Raw genomic sequence first — 26,297 nt, 5'->3', positions numbered from 1 at the left:
ACTGACGAGCCTCCAGACCACCACAATGTCCCTCCTCGCCCTCCCAGCAGAGCTGCGCAACGAGATCTACCGCCTGGTCCTCGGACCTCCTCCCAACCACCCCGCCAGTAAGCATCCCCTCCATCCTCGTGAAACGCCCTCCCTCCCAACGCCGCTGACCGTTTCCAGTCAACGAGATCTACCGCCCCATCGACCGGGCCCCCGTCCCTCGCTTCCCTGGCGCCAGGTCCCCCTTCGTCCGCACCTGCCGCCAAATCCGCGCCGAGGCCTTGAGCCTCTACTACTCCAGAATCCTCCTCCGCGTCTGGCTCCGCTCCCTCCTCGCCCCCATCCCGTCGGCGAAGAAATTCTCGGCGTGGATGGGATCGTTGCAGGGCGTGGAGTACTTCCCGCGCATCGAAGTCTCGGCGACGTCGCTGGCGGAGCTCGTCAAGTTCCGGGCGGAGCTGGTGAGGAGTGCGGCTGGGGAGCACTGGTGGGCCCGCGTCGGGCAGAAGGTTGTGAAGATGGGGTATTTTGGCACGGTGCCAGCAACTCGGGATGGGGAGATCTGGGTTGGGTTTTTGTTTGGGCTGGAGGAGTAGTGGGTGGGCGCGTCGTTGCTTTTTGGGGGGTTGGGGGTTCTGTGCTGCTGCTGCTGGCTTTCGCCGTTTTTGTCTGTTGTGTTTTGGGAATAAGGGGTTGGTAATGGGAGGCGATTGGGGTGCGCGTCGGGTGTTTTGTTTCGTTCTTTTTGGGTGTTCTGTGTTGCTGGTGCTTGCTTTCGTCGTTTTGAGCTGCTGCGTTCTGTTGATAGGGGGGAGTAATGGAGATGATTTTCGCCGCTTGCTAACGCCTCCCATCTCGCTGTTGAACTGTGCTCTGAGCTGCTGTCGTAAGCTTCCGCCTTGTCGAGTCGCCATCTGAGAATTGAAAGTACTGTCCTCACACTATCGTGATGGTCTTTTCAATTCCTCTCAACCAGGTAGTCCATGTTGGGGCATGGCGGCGTTTCACAGAGAAACAGGACCGAAGGCGGTAGGTGTCGACCGCTACACCATCTATAACCTCAAAGAAAAGACCCCATGGCGGCATGTACAAGACCTCTGCTGTTCGCTCAAGATGTGGCCAGCCGTCCCTTATCATGTCTTCCTGGTGGACAGCCAGCGTGCAGCGTAGACAAGTGCGACATTGCTCGGAATCCGAGCATGATGTGAACAAAATGCCAGGAAGATATATGCGATCTCCCTTAACACTGATGGGTGTAAACACCGCGAAGCTCCTCCTTTCTCTCAGAGCAGTGTCGCAAGAATGCTTGTGTCGATCCGACACATAACTGCAGGCCATTGACCAGTCTGGAACCCAGGAAGGCCAATCGAGATTCGTGTTGTTTGTGCAAGTAGCCCATACCAGTATCTGCACGCCATAAGAGCCGCGATTGCTGCCTGGCTGTGCGTGTCGGAGATAGATTGAAGCCAATTGCTGTGACAGCACTCGTTTACTCATTGTGTAATTGATGGTCAGCGTCTCCTTAAGCTGGTCCTGATCACCACTGATACCAAGTAGGGAGTATATCAAATCCACGTAACGACTACATCGGGTGTATCGGAAGATGTAGAGACAGTCGATCAGCGAAGGGATTCTATGCTCTGGTTCACCTGGTCGCCATGCATGACGCTCATTCTGAGTCCCAAGGTCTAACAATTGACCTGATGTAGAGCTATCAATGCCCATTGGCGGCAGCGATAGAGGGTGCGATCGACGCAAGGACACGATATGGTCAAACAGGAACCGCTCGTTTCCGTAAAGGAAATGCCGGCGACCCTCGGCGGACAGTAGGACCTCCTGTACGACCCATCGGCGCATGAGCCAAGGGCTTTGTAGCATCTTTGAGACAGCTTCCGGACTGCCTTTGATAGCGTGTGCCCTACTGACGGCTTCACGCAGAATGGCTGTCTCATCAACTCCGGTTTCGCCAAGCCAAATCAGAAGCCTCGAGCTCTGTCTGTAGATCTTTGCCATAAGCCGGACCTGTGCTGACTTCTCATCGGGGTCATCTTCCTGGTTGATACATATGGCGTCCACCCAGATCGTCCCTGAGTTGGGCAGCTTCAGGTCCCGGATGCGCCGTAGTCCAGCTTCAAGGTGTGAAGTTACTGGGAGCGTCACGCGGTTGCAGATCACTGAAGCATCCAGTACGGGCTCGCCCCAGCAATACGATAGCGTCTGATAGTTTTCGTCGCTTTCTAAGGATATGATACGTGTGCTGCAGATGATGGGATCCTCTGAACTTGATGCCGGCTCAATATCAAGTACCCGTATGACTTGATCGCTGGGGTTGATGGGGTGAGGACAAAGTCTTCCCGCTAGAGAGCAGCAGTAGACAGCAGATTCGGAGCTGTTCATGTCGAGCATGAGATTGCGTGGTGACGGAAGTTTGAAGATCTCTATCTCTGGTTCAGACGCCTCGCTGGCCGCTCGTGTGTTGTGGTTGAGCACACGCTGGCGAGGTATACAGGAAATCAATAGGGCCTGAATCGCGAATCGCCTGTGGTTGTAAGATTTTTGGGTTTCGAGAACTGCGTCAGCTGTGTGCAGCTGAGGTTACACATGGCTGTGCGGGGGGGGGGGGCAAGCTCAATACATCTTCATTGGAGATGTCTCTTCAGATCGTGGGCGTAGCACCTCGAGAGAGGAGCCAGCCACAAGTGCCTTGACACAGCAGTCAGATCTGTGCACCAGAATTCTGCTCTCGCCTGTCGTCGTCGAAGCGCTTGGCGAGGAGGTCTATGGCGCCTCACCCGTATATTCCCCCATTACCCAACACCAGGCGTATCCTCAATCCTGAATACATACTTCACAGCCTTGGCCTCCCCCTCCTTACGGCTCACCAACGCTTCCTGAATACCCTCCAACACACCAGGCCTCACCTCCTGCGGTTGAGGCTTGAACCAGCCCTCCTGTAGTCCCTTCGCGAAATACCTAAAGTATACATACCCAAAATCCTTCAGATCATCCGGCACACCATGCACCCTACCCACAGTCGTCAAACTCTGCACCACCCCTTCTGGTACATCATACTTCCTCCCCGGCAGCACATTCGTAATCCTTCCCCCATCGGTGCTGAGTACTTTACAGATATTCTGGTATGACCCTTTCTCGCTAACGGCGTCGAAAGCGTATTCGATTTTGCCGTGCTGCTGGGCTACCTTCTGGAAAGCTGCTACGATTGCGTCTGGGCCTTTGCGGTAGTCGATGATAGTGTCTCCCTTTTCGCGGGATATGTATTTCTCGATGTGGTCTCGGGATTTTCCGGCTACGCAGATCAAGGGGTGGATGTTCGCTCGTTGGGCGAGCTGGATGGCGTATGAGCCTACTGCTGAGGCGGCGCCGTAGATAATCAGTGGAGTGGGTTTCGTTGCTGGGAGCCATGGTTCGGGGAGACGAAGACGGGCGAAGAGGCCGATGGCTGCGGTTAGGGATGCGAGGGGTATGGCTGCTCCCTCTGTTTGTGACTCAGTGACAGTCCTTTGTCTTGCTCCTGACTATCGATTTACCTTCAAAGCTCATATTCTCGGGCAGATGAGCTGTTGTATGTTCCCAGCTCAGAGCATACTCTGCGTACGATCCACCTGGCTTCATCATCTCATGGAATGCCATGACTCTGTCGCCAGGCTTGAACTCCGAGACGTTATCACCGACCTCGTGGACCACTCCAGAGATATCGTCGCCTTGATTCTTCGCAGGCTGGTTTGGCATCTCGGCTCGTTTCCTGTATCCATCAACATCACTGTTCCTGTGCCCTAGCTCTTTCTGTACACTGACCAGTCTTTGGGATTGCTTCCACTGAACACGACTTTCGTGACGACTTGGTGTGGCCCGGCCTTTGGTATGGGAACATCTTGTATCGTGACTTTCGTGCCCTTTCCAACTACCGCCTCTTTCATCGTTGACGCGTTCCGTGTTTGTCCTGCGAGCTGTGAGAGTCGTCTTGAGGCAGACATTCTGAGGGTTGAGAGCATGATCTGGGAGGAGACAGGGAAGGAGAAGATAACTTGGTACAGCTCTCGTCGGTACTGCCCAGCGATGCACTGCTCCTGCAGATACCAATCCTACGAGGTGAATGCTCAATGCCGACTGGCAAAGCTCCAAAAGGACGTCATCAGCGTGGCCGAGTATTGCCGTCTCCTCTTCTTGCACAGCGTCTGAGGCATTGACTCGCCATCCTGCTGTCTCAGCCTGAGCGCCAAACGCGAACGACAGTTGTGATGAAAGATCCAATTCCCGAGACCAGAGACAATGAAAGTACCAACAGCAGTCTTTCCGGGACAAGAACGTGGAAGGAATGGTTCCGGTCGCGTGGCTCACACAGTCGCACGTGGAGAGCGATGCGACTCGACCACGATCTTGGGAAGGCTCGATGAATGCGACAAAAATGCAATGGGTTACAACGTTGGCAAGCAGAAAGACTGATAGACCTCGTTGACAGTCAAGGACCAATGCAACACACTCATATCGTATCGAGACTCGCCGTCGCCGGAGAAGAGGCCGCTGCAGGATCACGCTGCCGAGCAGTAGTTCTAGCGTCGATGTCGCCGTAGCAACTTCCCCGAGTTCCCTTCGTTTATGTCTTGGCGGGTTTCGCGTGTGAGACTAGCAGCAAAGCAAAGCGGGAGGCTCAAGTCAAGTCAGCATTGAAGACGTCCAACGTCACTGACAGAACAGTCACTCTCTTCACTTGCACCCATACTCACATCCGACCGCTTGGCTCTTGGATTCACACATTCCTTCGAGTCGTCCATCGCGGCTGCCAACACCTCTTTCATCGCATCTTTTATCGCGCGCAGCTGCTATAAACAAACGATAACACGCACTGAACAACACCGCCGACGATGGCCGCCGCGGCCACTGATGGTGCCTCCACCATCCAAGTCGCCGTCCGAGTGCGACCATTTACCATCCAAGAGGCCGCTCAGGTGCAGAGAAACGACGACACCCCGTTGTTCTTAGGCGATGGCTCTCTCGCTGCCGCACCAAAGGCCCGCTCGGGCAAGGGCATGCGCAATGTGATCAAAGTGCTGGACGACAAGACCTTGTACGTGATTTCCACGGGGTAGCTGTATTATATCACTGTATTGACTTTATGTGTGTAGGATCTTCGACCCTCCAGAGGACGGCCAGATTCAGCGTCTCTCGCGCCATACATCTATTACCACAGGCAAGCGATCCAAGGATCAGACCTTCGGTTTCGATCGTGTCCTCGACGAACACACCTCCCAAGCCGAAGTCTACGATCAGACTACTAGGGGTCTTCTCGATTCCGTCCTCGATGGTTTCAACTGCACAGTCTTCGCGTACGGCGCAACAGGCTGTGGAAAGACACACACAATCACCGGCTCGTCTCAGGAGCCTGGCATCATCTTCATGACGATGCAAGAGCTGTTTGAGAGAATCGAGGATCTGAAAGACATGAAGACTTGCGAGGTCTCCTTGAGCTACCTCGAGATCTACAACGAGCGCATCCGAGACTTGTTGTCTGACGACCCGGAGAAGCAAGACTTGAGCCTACAGGAGAACTCCGAGCAAGATGTGGTCGTTGATAAGCTCTCGACACATAAGCCGGAGAATGTTAAAGAGGTCATGGACATGGTGGTTCAAGGAAACTCGAAGCGCACACAATCACCCACTGAGGCCAACGCGACCTCGTCACGTTCTCACGCCGTCCTGCAAGTTGCAGTCACACTGAAAGACCGCGATGCCACCACAGGAGAGACAGTCAGCGAGTCCGTCACATGCTCCACGCTGCGCATCATTGACCTTGCTGGCTCCGAGCGAGCATCGGCTACGAAGAATCGTGGCGCTCGGTTGACCGAGGGCGCCAACATCAACAAATCTCTTCTGGCACTCGGCTCATGCATCAACGCCCTTTGCGACCGGCGCATCAAGCACATTCCGTACCGCAACTCCAAACTCACTCGATTGCTCAAGTTTAGTCTGGGCGGCAACTGTCGCACGGTCATGATTGTGTGCATCTCGCCGTGCAGTGTGCACTTTGACGAAACCCAGAACACCTTGCGCTATGCGAACCGTGCCAAGAACATCCAGACGAAGAGCGTGCGCAATGTTTTCAGTGTGGATCGCCACGTCAAGGACTACGTCGTCAAGATCAACGAGCAGGTACAGCGAATCAACGAGCTCACGGCCCAGCTCAAGGAGCACGAATCATCCTCCTACACCAAGTTTAACAAAGCTGCTTCCAAGAAAGTCGAGATCCTGCGCGAGGGCATTCGGCGCATTCGTAATGCCTACGATCACTCGTCACCGGAACGTCAGGATCGGATCAAGACCATGCAGCAATTGAGGCTGGTCGAGCGTCGCATCAGTGCTATCAGCGGCTGGGTCGGCGCATTCGACCAAGTCTGTGAAGCTCGGGGTGATGAGGATCCTCCAGCGGCTTTGATGACAGTGCGCAAGACTGCACAAGGCATACTGCTCGAGCTTGAGACCAGCAGACAACACTGCCACCAGCGTCTGATCAAGAACAACTGGACCCGCGCAATCGAGACCGCACTTCAAGACGTTATCGGAAAGCTGCACAATCTCGATGGAGCCGTCGCAGAGAGTCCCGAGGAGCAAAGCCTGTGCAAAGAGGTCGAGATGATGAAGAGTTCTGCCGAGATCGACTGCCATCTCGCCGTCATTGAGCAGGAGAAGGTGGGCGAGGCTGGACTCATGCGGGTCATGCTTCTTGCTCATTTTGAGACGATCGCTATCATCGGTCAGATCATGCAAATGAGTGAGGATGAGGCCGTACAAGCAGCCAAGGAGGTGCTTGGAAAGGTCCTTATGTCCTGCACAGAGGCAACTGGTCAAGTCGTCAAGCCAGATGGCAGTCTTCACATCACTGAAGCCGTCCCGCCGCGCCGTTCTGGCACTCCGAGAAAGGCGAAGGCCACAGCCTTGATGGGTCCCAGCCCAACCAAGTTCAAGATTCGTCAGTCATTGTCGGCTGCTCCTGCACCATCTGCCATCCCAGCACATACAGCTGCAGAGTTGCAACCTTCACCGGACGTAGGCATGAGCCCAGTCCGCGGACCAATGAGCTCGCCTAGAAAGCGAGTCAGAGTCGGCGGAATGGCGCGCAAGCCGTTCTCTAGCGGCACTCCTAGGAAGAAGTTGTCGCCCACGAAGAAGCGTGTCGTGAAGTGGAAGGATGAGGGCGAGGAGGGTGCTTCGCTGGTCGAGTATCAGCCAACACCGAAGCTTGCAAACAGCACCCCGCCAATGCCGATGATGGCAGACAGTGATCGAGAGGAGCCGCCGGTCCCGAACTTGTCGTATGATGCGGACGGCGAGATCATGTCGAGCCCGCTGCCGGCACTTCCAATGAGTCGAAACCCGCCAACTTCGACCAGACGCCCAACACCGAGCAGCATGGCCCGTAAGTCGGTCTCTAGCCGCTTTGCCAATGGCTTCTTGTCTAAGAAGGCAGATGGATCTCCTATGATGCCCCCACCCGGTCTTAATAATGCCACCAACCGTCCTACTGCAATTTCAGGTTCGTATAGTAGTGACGAGGAGTCGAGCCCACTTCGCGAGATGAACGGAAACCGAGCGCCGCATACCCTTCCCTCCCCAGACGATTCGAGCCCTCCACTGGCGCCACCGACACTAAATGCAGAACAGGTGCAAGATACGTCAGAGATCCATTCCGATCTTGAGAACAATACCTTCTCCGACAAGGAAGCCGCACAGCAGATACGCTCGGCAATGCACAAGGGCAAGAGACACTCACGTTCGTCTGTCGGTGGAGGCATCCCAACACGTCAACGCAGCACTCGGGAGAGCATCGCTCGCCGCCGTTCACCAACTGCTGCAACTTCGCCATCATCGGACTCCAACACTGTCTTTTCGGCCTCGCACGCTCGTCGCTTCGTCACATCGCACCGCGACGACTCTTCACGCTCCAGCATTCTGTCACCTCGCGTTCAGCCGATCACCAAGGGAACTCTGCCGCTTACTGCGCGCCGCAGCATGTTTGACCTTGGCGGTACGCCACGCGATACACCACCAGTCAATCGTCCTACATCGCGAGTCAGCAGCGTTCTCCCCGGCAGTGCTGTGCGTCCGAACAGTAAGGCTGCTTGGCGTTAGGAAAGAATTGGAAATGGACAAAACACTTGAAAATGAGATTGGGTTCGTTAGGGAATGACTTCAGGCTTGGATCAGGCTTGAGGGGCTAGTACTTGGGACCTTGATTGCATACTACTTTTACTGCGAACGATACCACATTGGGACACTTGGGCTGGGCGTTTTTGGGGCCTTTGGGCAGCATTGGGAAAAGGCGTTTCGGATCATGGGCCCAGTGGGAATCAGGGACACAAGAGGTGGTTATCCTCCCCGATGAGATTGAGCGTTATAGCGCGGCGCACGCACGAGCGAATCTCGTAATTGTATGATACATGAAAACACCCTTCAAAAGACAGTTTTGCTGTCGCCACTATCTTTCTCCTTGTGCCACTGTGCTCCTCATGCCAATAAGCCCGAATGCGTGACATGGTCGTGTGTTCACGTTTGAGAGACCGACCCTGATGCGATGCGATCCCACGGCAATTCTGGCACAAACACTTTTCAATGTTACACACCAATCTACACCATCATCTACATCGTCGTTCATGTACACATGTACTGTATCTCACTTGAGCAAAGAAGCGCTCACGCCGGCTTCCACTCAAAGTGGTACTTGCCAGTAGTCGGCAGACCCGCCACATCATCATCCTTGCGATCATACATATGCTTGCCAAAGTAATCCAGCTCCGCCTCATAAAAGCTCGTCGGCAAGTTCGTGCTCGTCTGATACTTGAGATACTCCAACGTAGCACTCAGAGACGGGACTGGATGATCCTTCTCCGCCGCCTGAAGCACAATCTTCTTCAGCGGGGTAAAGCTCTTCTTCAGGTCTGCCGCCACGTCGGGCTCGTAGAGGGGATTCTTGGCCTGCTTCTTGGCATAGTTCTTGTAGATTGGCATCAGGAGCTTCGAAGAGATGTAGTCGGCTTGGATGATGCAGCCTGCGCGCCAGATTTGGAGGAGCTGGTAGTAGTCGACGTTGAAGTGGTTTTCTTTGTCGGCTTTGTCGATGATGTTCATGCCTTGGACGTAGGAGGCTAGACATGCGCCGTAGACGGCCATGCGGAGGTCTTCGAGGAATTGTTTCTTGTCTTGGACTGAGAGTTTCTGGGGTGGATAGTCGCTGCCGAAGGTCTTCTTGACTGTAGTGCGCTGATGCCGGTCGCCGGATGCGAGGCGGAGGTAATGGGCTGATGTGAGGGTTGGAGCTGGGACGTGGTGCATTACGGCTTCGGTGTTGGACCAGATTCCGGTTCCTTCTTCGCCGGTAAAGTCTTGGACTACTTTGTCTTCCACGGAGTCCAGGACGCGGTTGCCCTTGCCGTCTTTGGTGAGGCAGATGTCGGCGCCGATGCGGACGAGGAAGGTGCCTTGCAGCTCGCCAGATTTGTTCCAGCGATGCAGTTCTGCGCCGATTTCGTCGAGGGACATGCCCAAGCCGCGCTCCATGATGCCCCAGGCTTCGCAGATGGCGGACATCATGCCATGCTCGATGCCGTTGTGGATCATCTTGCAATAGTGGCCTGCTCCGCCGGTGCCGATCTTGCCTACGCATGGCGAACCATCTGGGGCCTTGGCTGCAGCCTTCTTGAGAAGTGGTAAGACGATGTCAAGGCTTTCGGAATCGGAGCCAGGACACATCGATGGCCCACGTCGTCTATTGACATGATCAGTGGTTTTCTTATTGGTCGATCAAAGAGGGACTCACGCTGCCTGGTAGCCTCCACTGACACCCATACCAACATATCGAATGCCCTTTGGATGGCACTTTCCAATTCGCCGCTCGGTGTTTTGCCAGTGCTCGTTGGCAGCGTCGATGATGATGTCGCCTCGCTTCAAGTATGGCATCAAGCCATCAAGTACACTGTCGCCAACGTGACCATGTGGTAACGACCATACAAACACCTTCGTGTCGTCTAGGCTCTCGCAGAGGCTCTTGTAGTCCGAGTACTTGGAGATCTTGCTAGGAACCCTGTCTTTCTTGCCTTGCTCAATGACCTTGTCCATGGCTTCGTTGGATGGATCCTGCAATGAAACCTCGCAGCCGTTCTCTGCAAACAGCAAAGCCATACCGCCACCCATTGAGCCACAGCCTATCATGGCGAGCTTCTTGATTTCTGGGTGGTTTGCCATGATTTCTGATGATGTTGTAGTCGGGGCGTTAAGCTTCAGATAGGCATGGTCAACGAATGTGCTATGCAGAGCAGCAGCATCATCTCTTGTATCGTCCGGATTAAACGGCAGCAAACAGTTGTGGAGCTCGAGCTGCGTCAAGCTTCGAGGTAATTGTGATATCATACCAGGATGCTGGGACAAGCTTTGAAGAACCGGAGCCAGCACCGCGGTCGTGGCGCGTCAACACGTGACCCGTCTTCGTGTTTGGTCAGACTCGTTAATGATTACCAGCTTCGTCGTCGTGCGACATTGACGCCTCAGCCAGTATTTGTAAGATGGAGATTGATCTATTGGAATTCAGTGTAACGGACCTTTGAGAGGAATGACAAGAGAAGTGAGGGGGAACAAAGCCGACCTGGTACAGCACAGCAGGCGTGCATTGTTCAGTGTTCTTGTTACAGCTTGGATTGTAGCAGCCACGCAGACGATCAACGCCTCTTTGGCCTCATACACTTACAATTACAACATCTCCGCAGTATCATCGATTCTCATTCCTTAGTTGGAAGTCATGCTATCGCCGATGCGATAGTACCCACACTCAGTGCACTGCTTGCGATGGATGTTGACATTCGTGTGAACAGATGGATCCTTGTCGAGCACAGCACCTTTCCAGCCGATGCCGATGCGGGTGCAGAGCGTAGGCTTGATGTCTTCCACCAGCTTACATAACCCCTTGTAGTCCGTGACAGTGAGCGGTCGCTCTTTGACTGCATCCATAACCTCGTTGACGCGATATGTAAGACGAGCGCGAGCACGTTCCATGGCGATCTTGAATGTGTGACCTGACGGTGCATCTTCAGCAATCTCGGCGTACGAACTGCCGCTGCGGGTCTGCTTGAACTTGAACGTGATGCGAGGCTTGTCGTTGCGGATGGTAAATGCGACCATGGAGTTGTTCAGATAAAACCACACGTTGCGGAGCCTCGCAGTATTCTCGTCGCCAAGCGACATGATCCATTCGTCGAAAATCTTGTTGGGAGTCCACGACTTGGGGTATGCCGAGTGCTTCCAGCCACGCATGTCCAGCATGAATCTGCTTCCAGTCAGCTTCGGTGATCAAGTAGGGCATGACATCAGCGTACTTGCTGTCGCCATAGAAGATATCAAGGCACTCTGCGCGGACCTGGCGTGAGACTTTTGCAATGCTCGGCTGGTGGATCGCTTTAGGCTGCTGAGTTATGTCGAAGTAAGCAAAAGGCCGAAATTGCAGGTATACCATGTCACGGCATTCTTGTGGCAAGTCAAAGAAGCCCGTAGGTTGCTTCGTAGCAGGAGCAGATGCCGGCTGTGCGGACATAGTGGACTGCTCCATCATATACTACTTTCGATGGTGATGTGAAAGTTGAATGGTCCACGGGTGTTGTTGCGCGCGTCAAGGATTAAACTTCGGCAGAGACTGGAGGGCGAGGCTTTCGACTGGCACGTGACAGCTCCCAAATTCCGAGACGTTGCTTCCGATCGTTCGGTTGGAACACTATCTTCTTCTTTACATGAACACCACATCAACACAATCAATTGCTCAAATCTGCTTGCCATGGCGACCTACATCGGAATTCGTGTCCGGCAGTGATAATGGCAACGGCACCTATCGACGGCATGGAAGAGAGCCATACATAACAGCCACAGCGTCTCGCGAGAATGCGAACGTCACATTAGCCATGACCATACCTGCTCCAAGCTATAGCCACTACTTTGGCCTACTTGCATACATGCACTTACCAAGCGAGAGCGCTCAAGCTGAAGGCCTCCCGAGTCATCACCGACTACCCGAACAGCGTCCTGCAGCACAATGACTGACCCTACAAGGGTGGCTTCCTATGCTCGCACAAATCGGACGACCCATGTAGGGTTGATGTGCATGAGCTCTCGATGTACTACTCAGCAGCTTGCTATCCCGCTTGATCGCCAACATCCATGAGGTGGCTGCTGCAGGCTTCTTGATCGAGCTTCGAGCTGAAGCTGCAACCCCTGCATCTCGAACCATACTACCGTCCATGATTACAGATCTAGAAAGAGAATACTGAGCTTCGCACGCATTGATAGTGCTGTCAGCCAGCCAAGAGTGACGCCGAGCAGGTGCTTTGCACGTTCAACCAAAAGGTGTCACTGTGATATCGCAGTGGCACACACTTGTTTTCCAGCACTGGCGATAATGTTCCTCGCTCCTCGCGCCGTGCACACCCCTCCGAAGCGATATGCCTCACGAGCCGAATTGACATACCGCAGAGATCCCCTCGTCCCAATTCTCGATCGAAGATCATTCGAAGTCGCAGTGTCTATTGGCGTCCATGCATGCACAGCATGTAACATTCCTCCAGCACTTGCTATCAGCATCATGACGACGGAATTTAGCAGCCGTCCCTGGCAGTATAAAAGACAACGATTCGCCACCTCAACTGCCGACACAAGACATTCGATTCGATCAGTCATATGAACATGACGATGACATTGACACCGCAGGAAGAGGCCGAATTGCAATGGCTGCTGCAAGGAATGCATTCCGTGCACAGCCAACAGAATCCCATCCGAGCTGACATTGTGCACGATTTGGAGCACAATTCCGCGACAGCCGACCACTCGGCAGCCGCGCCGTGGCCCTCCTCGCCCTCGACCTCGCCTCCGAATATCAGCTACAACGAGGCAGTGACGAAAGTGCTTCGACGAAAGCAGCAGAATCGTGAAGCGTGAGACGAAACATGCCCCTCAGTCTGCATTGCGCGTGCTCACGATTCGCAGCCAACGAAAGTGCCGAGACCGTCAGAAAGACATGATCGCTGGGTTGAACGAGCGGTTGCGATTGAGCAATGGCGCGAACAGCGAGCTACAAGCCAAAGTCCGAGAATTGAGCGCAGAATGTGGTCGACTTCGTGCTGAGAATGCTGTACACATTGAACTGCTACAAAGCTTTTGGTCATCTGGAGCATGCATCTGCGAGAATGGTGCCGGTGCCTTTGACGCAGTATACCCTCCTATAACCAATACGGCAAATTGGAGTGCTCAGGCCGCATCAACAAGAGCAACGCGGCTTTGACCAGGACATTCATCGTAGAAGGAGCCTGAGTAAGGCAACCACGAATGCCGATCTGCGAGTGAACACTGACCAGCTAAGTCTAGGGACTTGCAAGCATTTTTGACCATCCACTACAACCAATGCACCCTCTAAAGTAGTATCTGTGCCAGGACCGAGACCTCAGTCTCTTTGCACCCCGACCTTGCCAACCTTTCTCAAGCCGACGCCTGCAATGACGCAAGTCGCAATCATCCAGGCAAAAAGCGTCCAGAACGTAGCACGATAGCCCTTCATCAGCGCCTGCGGCGAACTCTTGTTCTCAAAGCTCGACTCGGCTGTTACCGAGCTGGAGACAACCTGCGTCACGCAAAACCCGATCGATGATCCGATTTGCGAGAATGTGCTGAACACCGCACCCGCCATAGCTTGAGTCCGTTGAGGAAATGCCGATGATACCACAAGAGTGCCAACAGTGAACAGAATGTCCACAGCTAAAGGAGCCAGAATTTGAGCCCAGAAGGCACAAAACTAATATGACCAGCTCGGGTTAATGATGGCCATGAGAAGAGGTGCGCCGGCGCCCAGTACACTTGAGATCACGACTGCCGGCATGATTGGAACTGTGTTGACGGAGACGCCAGTCAGGAAGTTAAGAGATGTGCCCACTAAGATCTGTGGCAGGACCCGAATCGAGGCTTCGATCGCTGAAAGAAGCTGTACTTCTTGGAAGCTATGTGCTGTCAGCGAAGTCGACATATTCTCGCAACACCAGGACACTTACAACAAACTGCAGAAGAGCTCCATGCAGTTCACTACCGCATTTGCTAGGAGTATCATCAAGCAGACGCTGGTGAAGGACCAATTGTTCCAGATGTGATTCGGGATCAACGGGGGCCGGCCACGTTTCTGCTGTAACTGCATCCAGAGCGGGAACCCGATCAAGAGCGAAATGCTGAAGATCAGCAGGCCAATGGTTTCGGAGTCCTCGATGCGACTCGTGTCGGCGGAAAGTATCTTATGGCTTGTCAGCTTTCCACACATCAAACTACTTCCAGATCACTCACGCAAGAACGTATGAGAATAAAGCAAGAGCAGTGCTCGCCATGCCAGCTCCCACCCAGTCAATCTCCGTCCCGAGCCTCTTCATGACTTCTTCCATGGACACAAGCCTTAGGTCTGCAGAAAGTGCCCAGATACTGACCAAGAAGAACAACAACCCAGTCGCACCACCAGCGTAGAAGCCGACCCCCCAGCCAGTTCCATTCTGAAACACACCACCAAGCACCAGACCAAACGCAAATCCCAACGGCATCGCCAAAAAGATCTAAGCGAAGCCAATATTCCTCGGTCTTCCATCCTCAATATTCGTCGACACAATACTCACCGCACGTGGCATGATCATCGCATTCGCGATTCCCTGCAACGCTCTGAACATGACCAGATCGATCGCGTTCCTCGAAAGTCCACATGCCAGAATGAACACTCCCAAGATCAAAGCACCGGGCAGATTGACACGCCTGGGGCCAATCACATCGACAATCGAGCCAGCGAGCAGAAGACATGAGCCTGCTGTGAGGTAGAAGACGGAGTTGGGCCAGAGTGAGAGTTGCGAGGGGATCATGAGGTCACGGGATATCTCGGGCAGGCCGATTGTGAGGAGCCCGTTGCTGAAGGAGGAGATGAAGTTTATGCCGCAGAGTTGCGTTATTACGATCCAGGCGCGGGAGGTTGCGAGTTTTGGGGTGGGAGGTTCGTGGTCGAGAGTGGAGGGTGGGCTTGAGCTTGGTGGGCCGGAGTCGAGTGTTCGTTCTGATGATTCTGCAATTTCTGGGAGTATCGTCTTTGCTATTTGTTCTTCTCGGCCCATGGGCTGGAGTTCGATGGTTGTTTGGGTTGCCATGTTGGTATCAGGCGAACCTCGTGTCGGCAAGGGCCAATGTGAACATGAGAATAAGAAAGTAGCTATCTGATGATACTTACGCTTCGTCACAACGGACTCCAGGTTCGCATTACATGAAAGTTTTATCATGGCGTTCTACTCCTACTGTACAAACAAAGGGCGTCAAGTTATGCTTCTTGCGATTGAGTTCCAACTCCGATCTCCGTACCGAGATCTGGTCGGGGGCTTGCAGATTCCTGATCCTTCTGTTGTCAACATCATCGCATTAACACTTCACAGGCGTCCTCAGCGCAGCGAAGGAGACTCTGCGAGAGCCATAGCAGAGGAGTATCAGCGGCAATGATGCCCCCAGTCTTGCCATGCGGCAGCTTGCATGTTCTGGAAGACGCACGACGAGCACTGCGACATCTGATACCTGGCTCGTCGCTTTGCCTGCCCTCGATGCTGGATCCTGGCTGTTGCGAAAGATCTCGTGTTCGTGCCATCAGACTTTGACCTTTCCTGGCCCTGGCATACCGTACGATGGAGCTAAGTCTCGACTCGCCCGGTTGTCAACGATGGAACCGCCATGCAACTATTAAACAGCCGACTTGGCCTGAGCAGAAATGCTGAATGACGATGCGAGAAAGAGAGGGAACATTCGGTGCGAAGAGAAGGAAGATCTAGAAGCAGTGGCCCTGTGCTAGCGAGCTCGATACTGTATACAACGATACCTTGTTTTGCGAGCAGCCGCGGTCCTGCGTCTCGTCAAGAACTCGGTCTCGTCAAGGTACATGATGCCTGCTGTTCACGACTTGTCTTCTCTACGACGACTTCATATCTCAATGCGAACGGCCGGGAACACCAAAGAAACGAGCCATTTCTTCCGCCCTGCCGAAGAATACACACACGGACACGTGATGCAGTCATGAGGCCAAGACGGATGAAGAAGCTCAACTGGGCCGGCGTGCCTCCACCCTGCTGCTGATCGTGACGCTTGATGCCAAAGATAGATTATCTGCGAGCTCATCTCACGGCGACTCGCCGACAACATCCCCAAGTGACGTTGACGCACTCTAGCTTTTGCGCTGTCTCTCGTATTGACAATGCTTCCTTGCATACACACCGTATAGCGACTATGGACTGATGGTAGGCAGAAGGTTTAAGAAGCTCATCTCTCCCAGTGTACCTTGCTTTCACCCCAAGCACATCAACAACAGAACTTGACAACAGCATCCTCCACCAGAACTCCCAAAACAAACCACAGCCCAACACAAAATGCTCGCCTCAAGCCTCCTCACCCTCGCGGCCGCGACTCTCGCCACCGCCCTCCCAGCCGGCGTCGAGCCAGCAGCAGCACCCGGCCAATTCGAAGTCACCAACTTCGTCTTCGGCTGCACCGTCGGCTGCGACTGGTACCTCGACATCGCCGTGCACCCAGACATTGCCGGCACCCACCCAAGCGTACCGAACGGCGTGCACTGCGAGGGCAACCTCGACGACAACAAGTCCTTCAAGGAGTGCGCACACGTCAGCAACGGCTCGAAACTCTACGCTTTCATTAGCAAGGACGACAACCTCCTCCAGCTCCGATATGAGGTTACCGATGTGGCTACCTCGACTGTCTACAACTACTACGGCGAGAAGGCTGTTTACGCTGCCACGAGCGATTACGCGGACCTCCAGACACCCGAGTTCAATGTTACGGAGATTTCGGGAACCAAGAGCAAGAGTGCTTGATTGTTGGCAAAGAGCAGCATTTAGGATGGGAGGCACATTAGCATTGCATTGGAAATAAAGCACAACTTTACGGCCGTTCTGTAATCGACGAAGACACTGCACAGTATCAAGGCATTTGTAAGATAGCTGTATGAATTGTACACAGGCATGGAAACATTCACTCGAAGCCGGCATTTTGAACATGCCCTGCGTCCCGGCTTGATGTTATAAGAGTCTCCTGTTGCACGGCATGAGTGTGCTTGTAGGCGAGCTCCAAAGGTGTGGCTCGAGCACAGCTGTTCAGCTGCAGCGTTGTCATCTCGATTCAGCCTTCATCAGCAGTCACAACAGAACCGCAGGCAATATATCAGGCCGACCTGGCACGTTTTGACATGTGGCTTCTCAACGTCCACACCTTCATCCTGGAACCCTTTGACGATGACTGGACCACTGTGAAAGATCCACGTTCTGGCCTGGACTGTATCGACATCTGGAGAAGTCTGCAGTGGCCTCTATCTGCCTGCACTGCAATCGTGGAAGACTCTGGCGACATCGTGCATGTACACTGTTGTCAGCTAGTCTCACTAAGCATCAACTTTCCCGACACCCTTGCTTCCGCTCTCACCCCTCGCGACCGCACTAGCATTCTCCCTATCCACCTTCTTCAACGCACGATACTCGGGCACCCACATCTGCTCTCGGATCCACTCCTCCAGATCCTCCTCGCCCTCCGGTATATTCTTCTCCTGATTCAAACCGTCCTTGACAGCCTGCTTGATAACCCCAGCTGCGATCTTGATGCTAATCTCCCTGACATTCTCAATATCGGGCAGCAGCCCTGCATCAGGGTCCTTGAGGGCAGGTGCCTGTGCTGCTAAAGCCTTGACGGCTGCGACAAGCATCTCTTTCGTCAAAAGCTTTGAGCGTGAGAGGATGACACCGAGGCCTATACCAGGGAAAGTCGTGGAGTTGTTACATTCGGCAATCTCTCGCTTGCGGCCGTCTTTGGTTTCAACGGGTGGGAAGGGGGAGCCGGTAGCCGTCAGGACTTTACCATCGGTCCATTCGAAGAGGTCTTTGGGATCGGCCTCGTGGAAGCGGGTGGGGTTTGAGAGTGGAAATATGATGGGTCGGTCGACGTGCTTGGCCATTTCTTGAACGACATCCTTTGTGAAGGCTTTGGGCTTGGTGCTGGTTCCAATCAGAACGTGTGGTTTTACCTTCTTGACAACGTCGAGGAGGGACTTGTGATCGGAATCTTTCCACTCCTCGTCGGCTTTGGCGTAAGGGTGCTGGGCTGGAGTGAGATCGTCTTTGAAGCTTTGGAGGAGGACGCCAGGCTTGTCGACGCAGTAGATCTGCTTTACGGCTTCTTCTTTCGACTTGCCGCTCTCAACGGAGATTGCATCGAGGATTTGGTCTGCGATACCCGTGCCAGCAGATCCAGAGCCAAACATGACGAAACGCAGCTCGCTGATCTTCAGCTTGGCGACATGTGCAGCGGCGTATATGGCGGCCAAAGTTACGCAGCCAGTGCCTTGGACATCGTCGTTGAAGCAGGCGATTTGTGGTGTGTACTTGTCCAGAATCCGCCTCGCATTCGCAAGACCAAAGTCTTCGAAATGAATGTACGCCTTTGGGTATCGTTTCCGGCAGGCCTGCACAAACTTATCAATAAAGGCATCGTACTCTTCGCCGCGAGCTCGTGGTCGCTGAACTCCAAGGTATAGATCGTCGTTGAGAAGCTCTTGATTGTCGGTTCCGACGTCAAGGACCACCGGCAGTGTGCGGTAGGGATGTACACCGGCGCACAGCGTGTAGATTACAAGCTTTGCAATACTTATCAAGACGGCTCCCACCCCCTGACCACCGATACCCAGGATCTGCTCGCCGTCGCTAGCGACGATCACATCAATATCATCCGGCCCACCCCACCTATCAAGCGCCTGCTCGATGTTCTCCGGCTTCGTGATATCCAGGAAGCAACCTTCGGGTCGTCTGAATAGTCTGCTGTAGTCCGCAATTGCATCGCCTTCGGTGGGAGTGTATATGATAGGAAACATCTCCTTCAGATGATCCTGGATGAGTCGATAGTACAGCACTTCATTGTGCTCTTTCATGCTGGTCATGAATGTGTTCTTGCCGAGCGGTGTCTTGTGAGTCTGGTATTGATCGTATGCACGTCTCACCTGCTCCTCGAGAGTGTTGACCCGAGAAGGTAGCAGACCTCCCAGGTCGAATTGCTTGCGCTCATCTTCCGAGAAAGCCGATGCTTTGTTCAGATATGGTGTAGTCAACAAAGCCTTTCCGATCAGAGCACATTCTTGGGGTCCAGATGTTGAGAGCGGGACATGCTCGAACTTGCCGTTGCTCATGGTGGCCGTCTTTGAGAAGTGCCTTAGGGAGTTCAAAGTCGTCCTGGAACGATGGCGAGATATACGTCGTGGCAGCTTCAAAATTGCTGGGCTTCATGCATGTTAGACAACCCACCGGTTTCGATACCAAGCTTTTCTGCGACACTCTTGCGAGACCAACCAGATGATCACGCAAGCTGCGCGGATGTTGCTTGCGAATATGGGCCTAGAAGCTGGTGGTATGCATGCACAAAAATGTGCTGTTGGCGGTTGTGAACCTCCAAAGGTAAGCGTAGCGGAGTGGAGCTCTCTACCAACCCTTCTAGACTGCAAAGTAGCGTGCGATCCACGCTACCGCTACCCGACGTACAGTGCTTATTATACGACGACATAGGCGTTAGCGACGAGTATATGTTTGCGAGTTCGCCAACAGGCACAGTGCGGTAGGTCACGTGACCCTAAAACTTGAAAGTTGACCAATCAAAGCGGGCGCCAAGGCTAGTTGAGGGCTGGTATAGAGCTTCACTCCCTCGCTGACGCCTCACCCACGTACTCGCAAGCTCGTACTCCGGTGTGGCTAGCGCTCGGTCGCTACGCTTAATGACGTGTAGTCCCGCAGCAGGTCCGGTCATTGCCGCCAGGGTGCTTGGTGCGCTCGAGCGTGTTGCCTTCGAGCTTGGGGTGCTTGGGTTTCGGTTTCGGCCAGGGGAACGCAGTATCAGCCATGACATTTGCTGGACCACTGAAGCGCAAGAGTCGCGCCTGGCTGCATCTCAAATCATACATTCATGGTCTCATATCTATCTCTATTCGTCTTCGTCCTCGTCTATGTTTTGTGCGACCTCTTCTCGGTGCTCTCCCAGCATCTCTGCAGCTGGACCTTGCTCAATGATCTTGCCTTTCCCTAACACAATGCAGTAATCCGCGTTGCGAACAGCCTCCAGTCGGTGCGCAATGGTAATCACGGTACTGTCCTTCATCTCCTCATGCATGACCTGCTGAATTTGCATTGCAGTCTCACGATCAATAGAAGCTGTAGCTTCGTCGAGGATGATGATGGCACTTCGTCGTAGCACAGCTCTGGCCAGGCCGACAAGTTGTCTTTGACCTTGGCTGAGGTTCTTGCCACCTCCTTCTACTTTACTGGCAAGCTGCCACCCTTGCCTCTCACACACTCGTCTCAGCACAAGCTCGCATTCCTCATCAGTGTGTTCGTTTACAGGGTCCAGATTCTTTCGCATCGAGCCAGGGAAAAGAACAGGATCTTGGGCGAGGAAAGTGACTCGTGTTCGCAGACACTGCTTGTCTACCTCAGCGAGGTCCACGTTGTCGACAGAAATATGGCCCATGTCGGGCAGAATGGTTGCAAGCAAGGCGAGTGCCAAAGTACTTTTACCAGACCCAGTACGACCGATGATCGCCGTCTTTGATCTTCCCTTGACGGTGAACGTGATGCCTGCCAGAGCTGGGTCGAGATGTGGTGCATACTTGATGACCACATTCTTGAATGTAATGTCTCCGTCAAACGATGGCCACCATGCAGGAGGTTCGATCGACCCTTTCGGTTCTTGTTCCAAGTGTAGCAGCTCGACCACTCGCTCAACTGAGACAAATTCCATCTGGAGCTGACCATACTGTCGACACAGGCCGTGTGTCACGTTTACAAATTTTGACGCCGAAAGCAGAGCAAAAGCTGTCAGTCCTGGTGAAAGATTGGTCCACACCGCCAGGAGAAAGAGGAAGAAAGTCGCAAGTCCAGACAGAATATCGTATCTGTATTGTAGCCACGCTTGCGCGCTCCAGTAGAAGTGGTCCATCTTCTGAAAGGTGTCGACAACACTGATGACACGATCTTGGAAGCGAGATTGTGCACCGAAAGCTCTGACTGTAGCCAACCCGTTGAGAAGCTCACCGAAGTTAGACATAAGTGGCGTCAGCGAGACCATCTCTAGGCGGCGCAGATTCTGCGATGTTGGTATGAAGCGTCTGAAGACCGCAACGAACACAAATGCCAGCACAACTGTGAAGACCAAGAAGCTCGGCGTGATTGATGCAATGACGACCACAGATGAGATCCAGCTTATGAGCATCCATGAAATGGCTGAGAACTGCATACTAATGCCACCATCGATGACGCCAATGTCGGAAGTCATGCGATTCATCAGTCGGCCGACTGGCGTGACATCGTAGAAGCGGAACGTGGCGTACGCAACCTTTTCCATTATGTCGCGAAACATGTTCTTGGCTGCGGTGTATACTATCACCAAAAGCATGCCTTGAGATGCAATGTAAGCGAACGACTGTCCCAGAGCCAGCACGAGAAAGCCTATCAGCCACGGCTTGATATTATCTTCAGGGGGAGGAAGATCGCCGAAGATGTCGTTCGTGTGGTAGGCCACATCGTGAGAGTAGACAAACATTGACGCCTTGGCTTTGGTGTTGTACGCTTCGCCCCATGCTTTGAGGAACCACGCTTCCAGTAGTGCTAAACAGCGATAGACCACAAGGATGACAATCGTGATGGCCCAGAAGCGCAGATCTCCAGCTTTGATGTACTGCCAGTAGACCTTGGCCTGTACGCCCCCGTATGCTCGATGTTCGTCCTCGATGAACTTGTCTGGTATTGCCGCTGCGAGTTTCTTGGCATTCTCTTCATCCTCGGCGACCGTTGCTTTTTCTTGCTTATATGGTGCTGCTAGACCGAGGTCTGCTACTGCTGCCTCCTTGTCCAGTATCGACGCTTGGCCGGCATCGATCTTGACTATTTGCTCGGCAACTCGCAGGACCAGATCGGTCCGATGTGTCACCAGGACTACCGTACGATCTTTCAGAAGAGGGCCTTCAAACAGCTTTTGGACGATGTGCTCTGCGGTCTGTTGGTCCAGTGCAGCAAGCGGGTCGTCCAGTAGCAGAATCTTGTTTCTGCTGTACACAGCACGAGCCAGTGCCACTCGAGCTCTTTGTCCGCCAGACAAGCCGATGCCATTCTCTCCGATCAGTGACAAGTCTCCAGCCTTGAACTCTGCCAGGTCTGGCGTCAAGGCACATGCATCAAGCACGGCACGATACCTGTCATCTTCAAGTGGCGCAGAAAAGAGTATATTCTCTCGCACACTCATACTTTGTAGCCAGGGCGTCTGCACACAATACCCGATCGGCTCGGGTGGTCTGATCAGCTGTCCTTTGTGCATGTCGAGCTCGCCGAGTAGGGCCTGCAGAAGTGCAGTCTTGCCAGATGCTACTTCACCACAGACCACGGTCAAAGCTTCTGGAAATGAGATGCTAATGTCCGTGAGGACAGTCGCATTCGCGCCGGGCCACGAGAAAGATCCCCCCTCGACCGCGAGCTTGCCTCCGATCAGCGCCGCCGTAGCCATCTGCTGCAGATCTGGTTCTGCCATGAAGTCCTGGATACGCTGCACTGCCACCCATGCATTGATCAGGGCTATGACAAGACCAGGTAGCTCCTTCAGCTGAGAGGTCATCATACTAAAAAGCTGCAGAGCTGGAAAGGCGAGATCGATCGTGAGTGGCTTCTTGGCGATTAAGGTGTATGAAGCGAATGCCACCACTGGGGTCAGATCGTATGACAAGGTGTTAACAAAGCCAATGAGCAATACCCAGATGCCGGAGAAGATGCGATATGTGAGTTCCTTCTGTCGAGCGGAGAGGACTTGGGATAGCCAATGGTCTTGCCAGCCATACCACCTTAGATGTCTGATCGCTTCGACGAACTGCGAGATGAGCTGAAGCTTCGAGTCCGTGGCCACTCTTCGCTTCTTCTCAACGAGGATCAAAGCTTTGGCAAGAAGCGCGTTCATGACTTGCGCGAAGATGACGAGACCGACAGCCACCAGAGACGGCCAGCCGAGGTAGTTGACGACGAGCGAGATTGACAGTAGAATGGCAATTGGCTTGCGAATGAGATTGTCGAACTCCCAAAATCGTTGCGCCACTTCGTACACATCATTACGCATCAAGTTCAAGATCTTCCCCATCGAAGCTGGCTCATTTTCAGGTACAGAACTGGTCTGCTTGCTGAAGAAGCCAGACCACCACGTCTGTTGTGCCTCGGCCTTCGTCTCGCTGTTCGTATGCCCATTAGCATGGCCGTTGGTGGTTCCCTTCCTTGCACCTGCTTCGTCTTTCTTCTTCTCAGGCTCAGCGAACGAGATCTTGCGCCCAAGTGTCTTTTCGTACAGCATCGTGATCATCTCACCTCTCGATCGTTCGTAACATCTTCGTCCGAACCACAAGCTGAAGACGGAGACTTGCGCGCCTAGAAGACGTGAGCACAAAGCCATAGCAGAATACGTAAGCGCCACCCGTTTTGGACTTTCGGGATCTTCCATCGAGCTTAATATCAGCTGCAGGAAGACTGGAGCACCATACTGTGCGACTTGCTCGATGAGGCCAAGGATGGTGACGATTACAAGATCAATGCCATTGGCGATCAACAGTCGCTTTATGACGGTCCCTCGTAGCTGTCGAAAGTTGTCGTGTAGCATCCGGTGCTGGAATTCATGCGGCAGAGACCATATATCCTCGAACTCTAGCTGCCGTTTGCCTCCGATGTCCATCAAGGGCTTGAGCCAGGTCACGGTCATGAATTGCCAGACCGTGAGTGCTTCTTCTGGACTTCGCAACGCAGATGATGGTGCTGTGAATGGCATGCTGATATCTTTCGCAGGGAGTAGCGGATCTCGAGACGGCATGAGAAGCAGAAGCATCAGAATCAGTACAGCCACTGTGGTGCTCGCAATGTTCAGTCCCTTCTGCACGCAGAAGAAGTCCGAACACTCGGTGTTGAAGGTGAGGTTCTCCAGCAGTATCGCGCTCACGATAGTGAAAGCCACAGTTGTTGACAAGATCGCATAAGGCACCCGTCTCGGCTGGTAAAGCAGTACCTCGACCAGGTTCACCAACCAAGGTAGGACCAAGAGTAGAGCGATTCCATCATAGATATCAAAATGGACTTGCTCGGGCTTGGGGGCCAGCCTGCCGGTCTCGTCGTACCACTGTAGGTGGACTAAATGAGCCGCAGCCGCCAAAGTCTGAAGCAAGAGTCCAATCGTGTTAAGCGCACACAGGGCGATGCTGAAGAATGTCCATCGTCTCCTAGGAACCAGATCAACCTCGACCTGCGGCTCGAGTACTTCCTCCACGAAAGGTCTCGTCCAGCGAGGTCGCCACCGTGCGGGTATCAGAAGTCTCAGAATGTGGAGGAACAGGATCGCCGCCGCCAGGATCGCTGGAATCGCAGCGATGACTGGTAAGAAGCACTGCTCGAAGTGCGCATCTTGCGGGTCCCAGACATTGTTGAAGCAGATACCATCTCGTGCTGGTGTCTCGAGTCCGAGCTGGCCGGATCGCGCACCGTCCAGGATGATCTGCGCCATGATGCTCAACACCAGGCTCTATGTTGACGATGTATCGTGCACGGAGTCGCGTGAAGCCTCATGTCGTTCTCAGCATGACTCCGTTCCCAGAAGGACTGATGCCTGCGGTGCATGCAAGGGAAGTCGCACAATCCTGCCGGGGCCCGATGGAGACAAAACGCACGGACGCTCGAGTCTTCGGGCCGGCTGCCGATCCTTGTCTATCAGTCGCGCTCGTGGCAGCCACGCAAACGCTCTGTGATATCGCACGAAGCTACATTGGATCGTGAACAAGATGAATGGAAGACTCGACGCATAGATAGGCTCGATGTTCTAGAGAGCAGTTGTCCAGCCGCGATTTCTGCAGCAGCGAAACGAGGCTATTGGCAGCAGGTATTTGCATATGGACATTTCCTTGACTTCGCCTCGAAACACGCTGTCCTTTCGAAGAGCTGAGCTCGAGTATCAAGAGCAGCGATGTACTGTCGTTACTCGAGATGCATATATGTCACCGAAGCATATCGTAGCGCGTGTAGGGCTGTGAATACGATATGATGTTGTCGTCAACCTCTTTCACTTCACTTCAGACACGCCACGGCTTCGATATATTGCTCTCATCCTGTTGGAAGCAATGCAACGCTTCGAGCCATTTGTAGACATTGACCTTGCTCTCTTAGTCTGGTTGCAACTAGAGCGCCGTGAATATTGTGATGCCGTGGAGTGCACATTGCATAAAGCGCTCAATGCAAAGCTTTTTTGGTATTCTCGCCGTTTGTCAATCCCGGAACCCCTGCAAAGTGAGGCCATGCGCTTCACTCCTCAAATGCAGGGTTTCAGGTGTAGTTCTCCATCTTCATAGCTCGCGCCGGCTGCCAATTCCATACCAACAATCAAAACAACGAAGATGCCGCTCGAGCTCCAGATCTTCGTCCGTGGCAAGTGCTGCCACAGCCACAGCGATGCTGCGTTCCCGTACGTAACACTGCTGTAACGCAAGAGCTGATTTTCGATGGGGTCCGTCCGATTTGTGAAGGTGAAGCTGACTTGATGATAGGCCACCGCCGCCACCACCACCACCGCCGGGTCCAATGTAAGCATCTTGCCCTTTCAACGAGGTCCATGACACCTGCAGCACGGGAAAGGCGGCTCTGCTGTCGAAAGAGCTTAGGAGTCAGCTACAGCCGGAGGCTAACACACCCACAGCGACCCAAACAACCTCGACATCGTCGTGGACCTGTACGCTCAGTCAACCAACAACCCAGGAGTACAGTCACTTATCAGCGATAGGGACGACACAGGTCCACCGCAGTACTCGTCGCGGCTCTGGTAAGTCCTGATCAATAGCATGGCGAATGGTCCACAATTTTCTAACAACCCATTTCAGGCGCCACGCCATCCGCTGTCTGCTGGACGGCAACTGGAACGCCGCCACGCACCCCCTTTCGGCGGCAGGGCAAGGCCACGCGGAGATCGAGGTTTGTGATGGCGTCTGCCTCACAATACAAACTCAGATCGTCCGTGATGCTGGGGGGCTGCGTGTGCGTGTTCGTGCCACGTCGGAGCTTGGTGTCGTGGGCGAGATCTGGGTGCGCCGGTACTAGGTACGTATCAGCTATTCCTTACGGTGTTGCAACGAGCGTGACAGCAATTCGACCGGACTCTGGATGTATGAC

The 26,297-nt window shown here is 53.7% G+C and overlaps 11 protein-coding genes across 11 annotated transcripts; 5 read left to right on the top strand and 6 right to left on the bottom strand.

The window, feature by feature from the left end:
- Window positions 1–25: 25 nt before the first annotated feature.
- Window positions 26–584, top strand: CLAFUR5_04124 (uncharacterized protein; the record flags this gene model as incomplete). Its single annotated transcript, XM_047903272.1, has 2 exons — window positions 26–107; window positions 169–584. The coding sequence occupies 2 exons, from the start codon at window positions 26–28 to the stop codon at window positions 582–584; spliced, it is 498 nt and encodes a 165-aa protein (XP_047761277.1).
- Window positions 585–2,795: 2,211 nt separating this feature from the next.
- Window positions 2,796–4,001, bottom strand: CLAFUR5_04123 (Trans-enoyl reductase fsr4; the record flags this gene model as incomplete). The annotated part of the gene is made up of 3 exons (XM_047903271.1): window positions 2,796–3,484; window positions 3,537–3,751; window positions 3,805–4,001. The coding sequence occupies 3 exons, from the start codon at window positions 3,999–4,001 to the stop codon at window positions 2,796–2,798; spliced, it is 1,101 nt and encodes a 366-aa protein (XP_047761274.1).
- Window positions 4,002–4,871: 870 nt separating this feature from the next.
- Window positions 4,872–8,133, top strand: CLAFUR5_04122 (Kinesin-like protein 6; the record flags this gene model as incomplete). Its single annotated transcript, XM_047903270.1, has 2 exons — window positions 4,872–5,074; window positions 5,133–8,133. 2 exons carry the CDS (start codon window positions 4,872–4,874, stop codon window positions 8,131–8,133), a joined length of 3,204 nt encoding a protein of 1,067 aa, XP_047761275.1.
- A 561-nt stretch (window positions 8,134–8,694) lies between these two features.
- On the bottom strand, window positions 8,695–10,407 carry CLAFUR5_04121 (6-phosphogluconate dehydrogenase, decarboxylating; the record flags this gene model as incomplete). Its single annotated transcript, XM_047903269.1, has 2 exons — window positions 8,695–9,766; window positions 9,818–10,407. 2 exons carry the CDS (start codon window positions 10,405–10,407, stop codon window positions 8,695–8,697), a joined length of 1,662 nt encoding a protein of 553 aa, XP_047761272.1.
- Window positions 10,408–10,779: 372 nt separating this feature from the next.
- CLAFUR5_04120 (uncharacterized protein) lies at window positions 10,780–11,599 on the bottom strand (the record flags this gene model as incomplete). Its single annotated transcript, XM_047903268.1, has 2 exons — window positions 10,780–11,317; window positions 11,367–11,599. The coding sequence occupies 2 exons, from the start codon at window positions 11,597–11,599 to the stop codon at window positions 10,780–10,782; spliced, it is 771 nt and encodes a 256-aa protein (XP_047761273.1).
- A 1,115-nt stretch (window positions 11,600–12,714) lies between these two features.
- Window positions 12,715–13,315, top strand: CLAFUR5_04119 (uncharacterized protein; the record flags this gene model as incomplete). Its single annotated transcript, XM_047903267.1, has 2 exons — window positions 12,715–12,968; window positions 13,021–13,315. The coding sequence occupies 2 exons, from the start codon at window positions 12,715–12,717 to the stop codon at window positions 13,313–13,315; spliced, it is 549 nt and encodes a 182-aa protein (XP_047760626.1).
- Window positions 13,316–13,474: 159 nt separating this feature from the next.
- CLAFUR5_04118 (MFS-type transporter 1) lies at window positions 13,475–15,194 on the bottom strand (the record flags this gene model as incomplete). Its single annotated transcript, XM_047903266.1, has 5 exons — window positions 13,475–13,822; window positions 13,883–14,024; window positions 14,076–14,315; window positions 14,359–14,618; window positions 14,670–15,194. The coding sequence occupies 5 exons, from the start codon at window positions 15,192–15,194 to the stop codon at window positions 13,475–13,477; spliced, it is 1,515 nt and encodes a 504-aa protein (XP_047760625.1).
- A 1,257-nt stretch (window positions 15,195–16,451) lies between these two features.
- On the top strand, window positions 16,452–16,913 carry CLAFUR5_04117 (Ecp20-3; the record flags this gene model as incomplete). Its single annotated transcript, XM_047903265.1, has 1 exon — window positions 16,452–16,913. The coding sequence occupies one exon, from the start codon at window positions 16,452–16,454 to the stop codon at window positions 16,911–16,913; it is 462 nt and encodes a 153-aa protein (XP_047760650.1).
- A 563-nt stretch (window positions 16,914–17,476) lies between these two features.
- CLAFUR5_04116 (NAD-dependent malic enzyme, mitochondrial) lies at window positions 17,477–19,267 on the bottom strand (the record flags this gene model as incomplete). Its single annotated transcript, XM_047903264.1, has 1 exon — window positions 17,477–19,267. One exon carries the CDS (start codon window positions 19,265–19,267, stop codon window positions 17,477–17,479), a length of 1,791 nt encoding a protein of 596 aa, XP_047760403.1.
- A 785-nt stretch (window positions 19,268–20,052) lies between these two features.
- On the bottom strand, window positions 20,053–24,645 carry CLAFUR5_04115 (ATP-dependent bile acid permease; the record flags this gene model as incomplete). Its single annotated transcript, XM_047903263.1, has 1 exon — window positions 20,053–24,645. One exon carries the CDS (start codon window positions 24,643–24,645, stop codon window positions 20,053–20,055), a length of 4,593 nt encoding a protein of 1,530 aa, XP_047760630.1.
- Window positions 24,646–25,528: 883 nt separating this feature from the next.
- On the top strand, window positions 25,529–26,225 carry CLAFUR5_04114 (uncharacterized protein; the record flags this gene model as incomplete). The annotated part of the gene is made up of 4 exons (XM_047903262.1): window positions 25,529–25,596; window positions 25,679–25,714; window positions 25,828–25,950; window positions 26,009–26,225. 4 exons carry the CDS (start codon window positions 25,529–25,531, stop codon window positions 26,223–26,225), a joined length of 444 nt encoding a protein of 147 aa, XP_047760629.1.
- Window positions 26,226–26,297: the final 72 nt, after the last annotated feature.

The sequence above is a fragment of the Fulvia fulva genome, chromosome 4 (genome assembly GCF_020509005.1).
Source record: "Fulvia fulva chromosome 4, complete sequence".
NCBI classification, from domain to species: domain Eukaryota; kingdom Fungi; phylum Ascomycota; class Dothideomycetes; order Mycosphaerellales; family Mycosphaerellaceae; genus Fulvia; species Fulvia fulva.
Note: the sequence above shows the minus strand (reverse complement) of the source record. Positions and strands in the feature narration are given on the sequence as shown.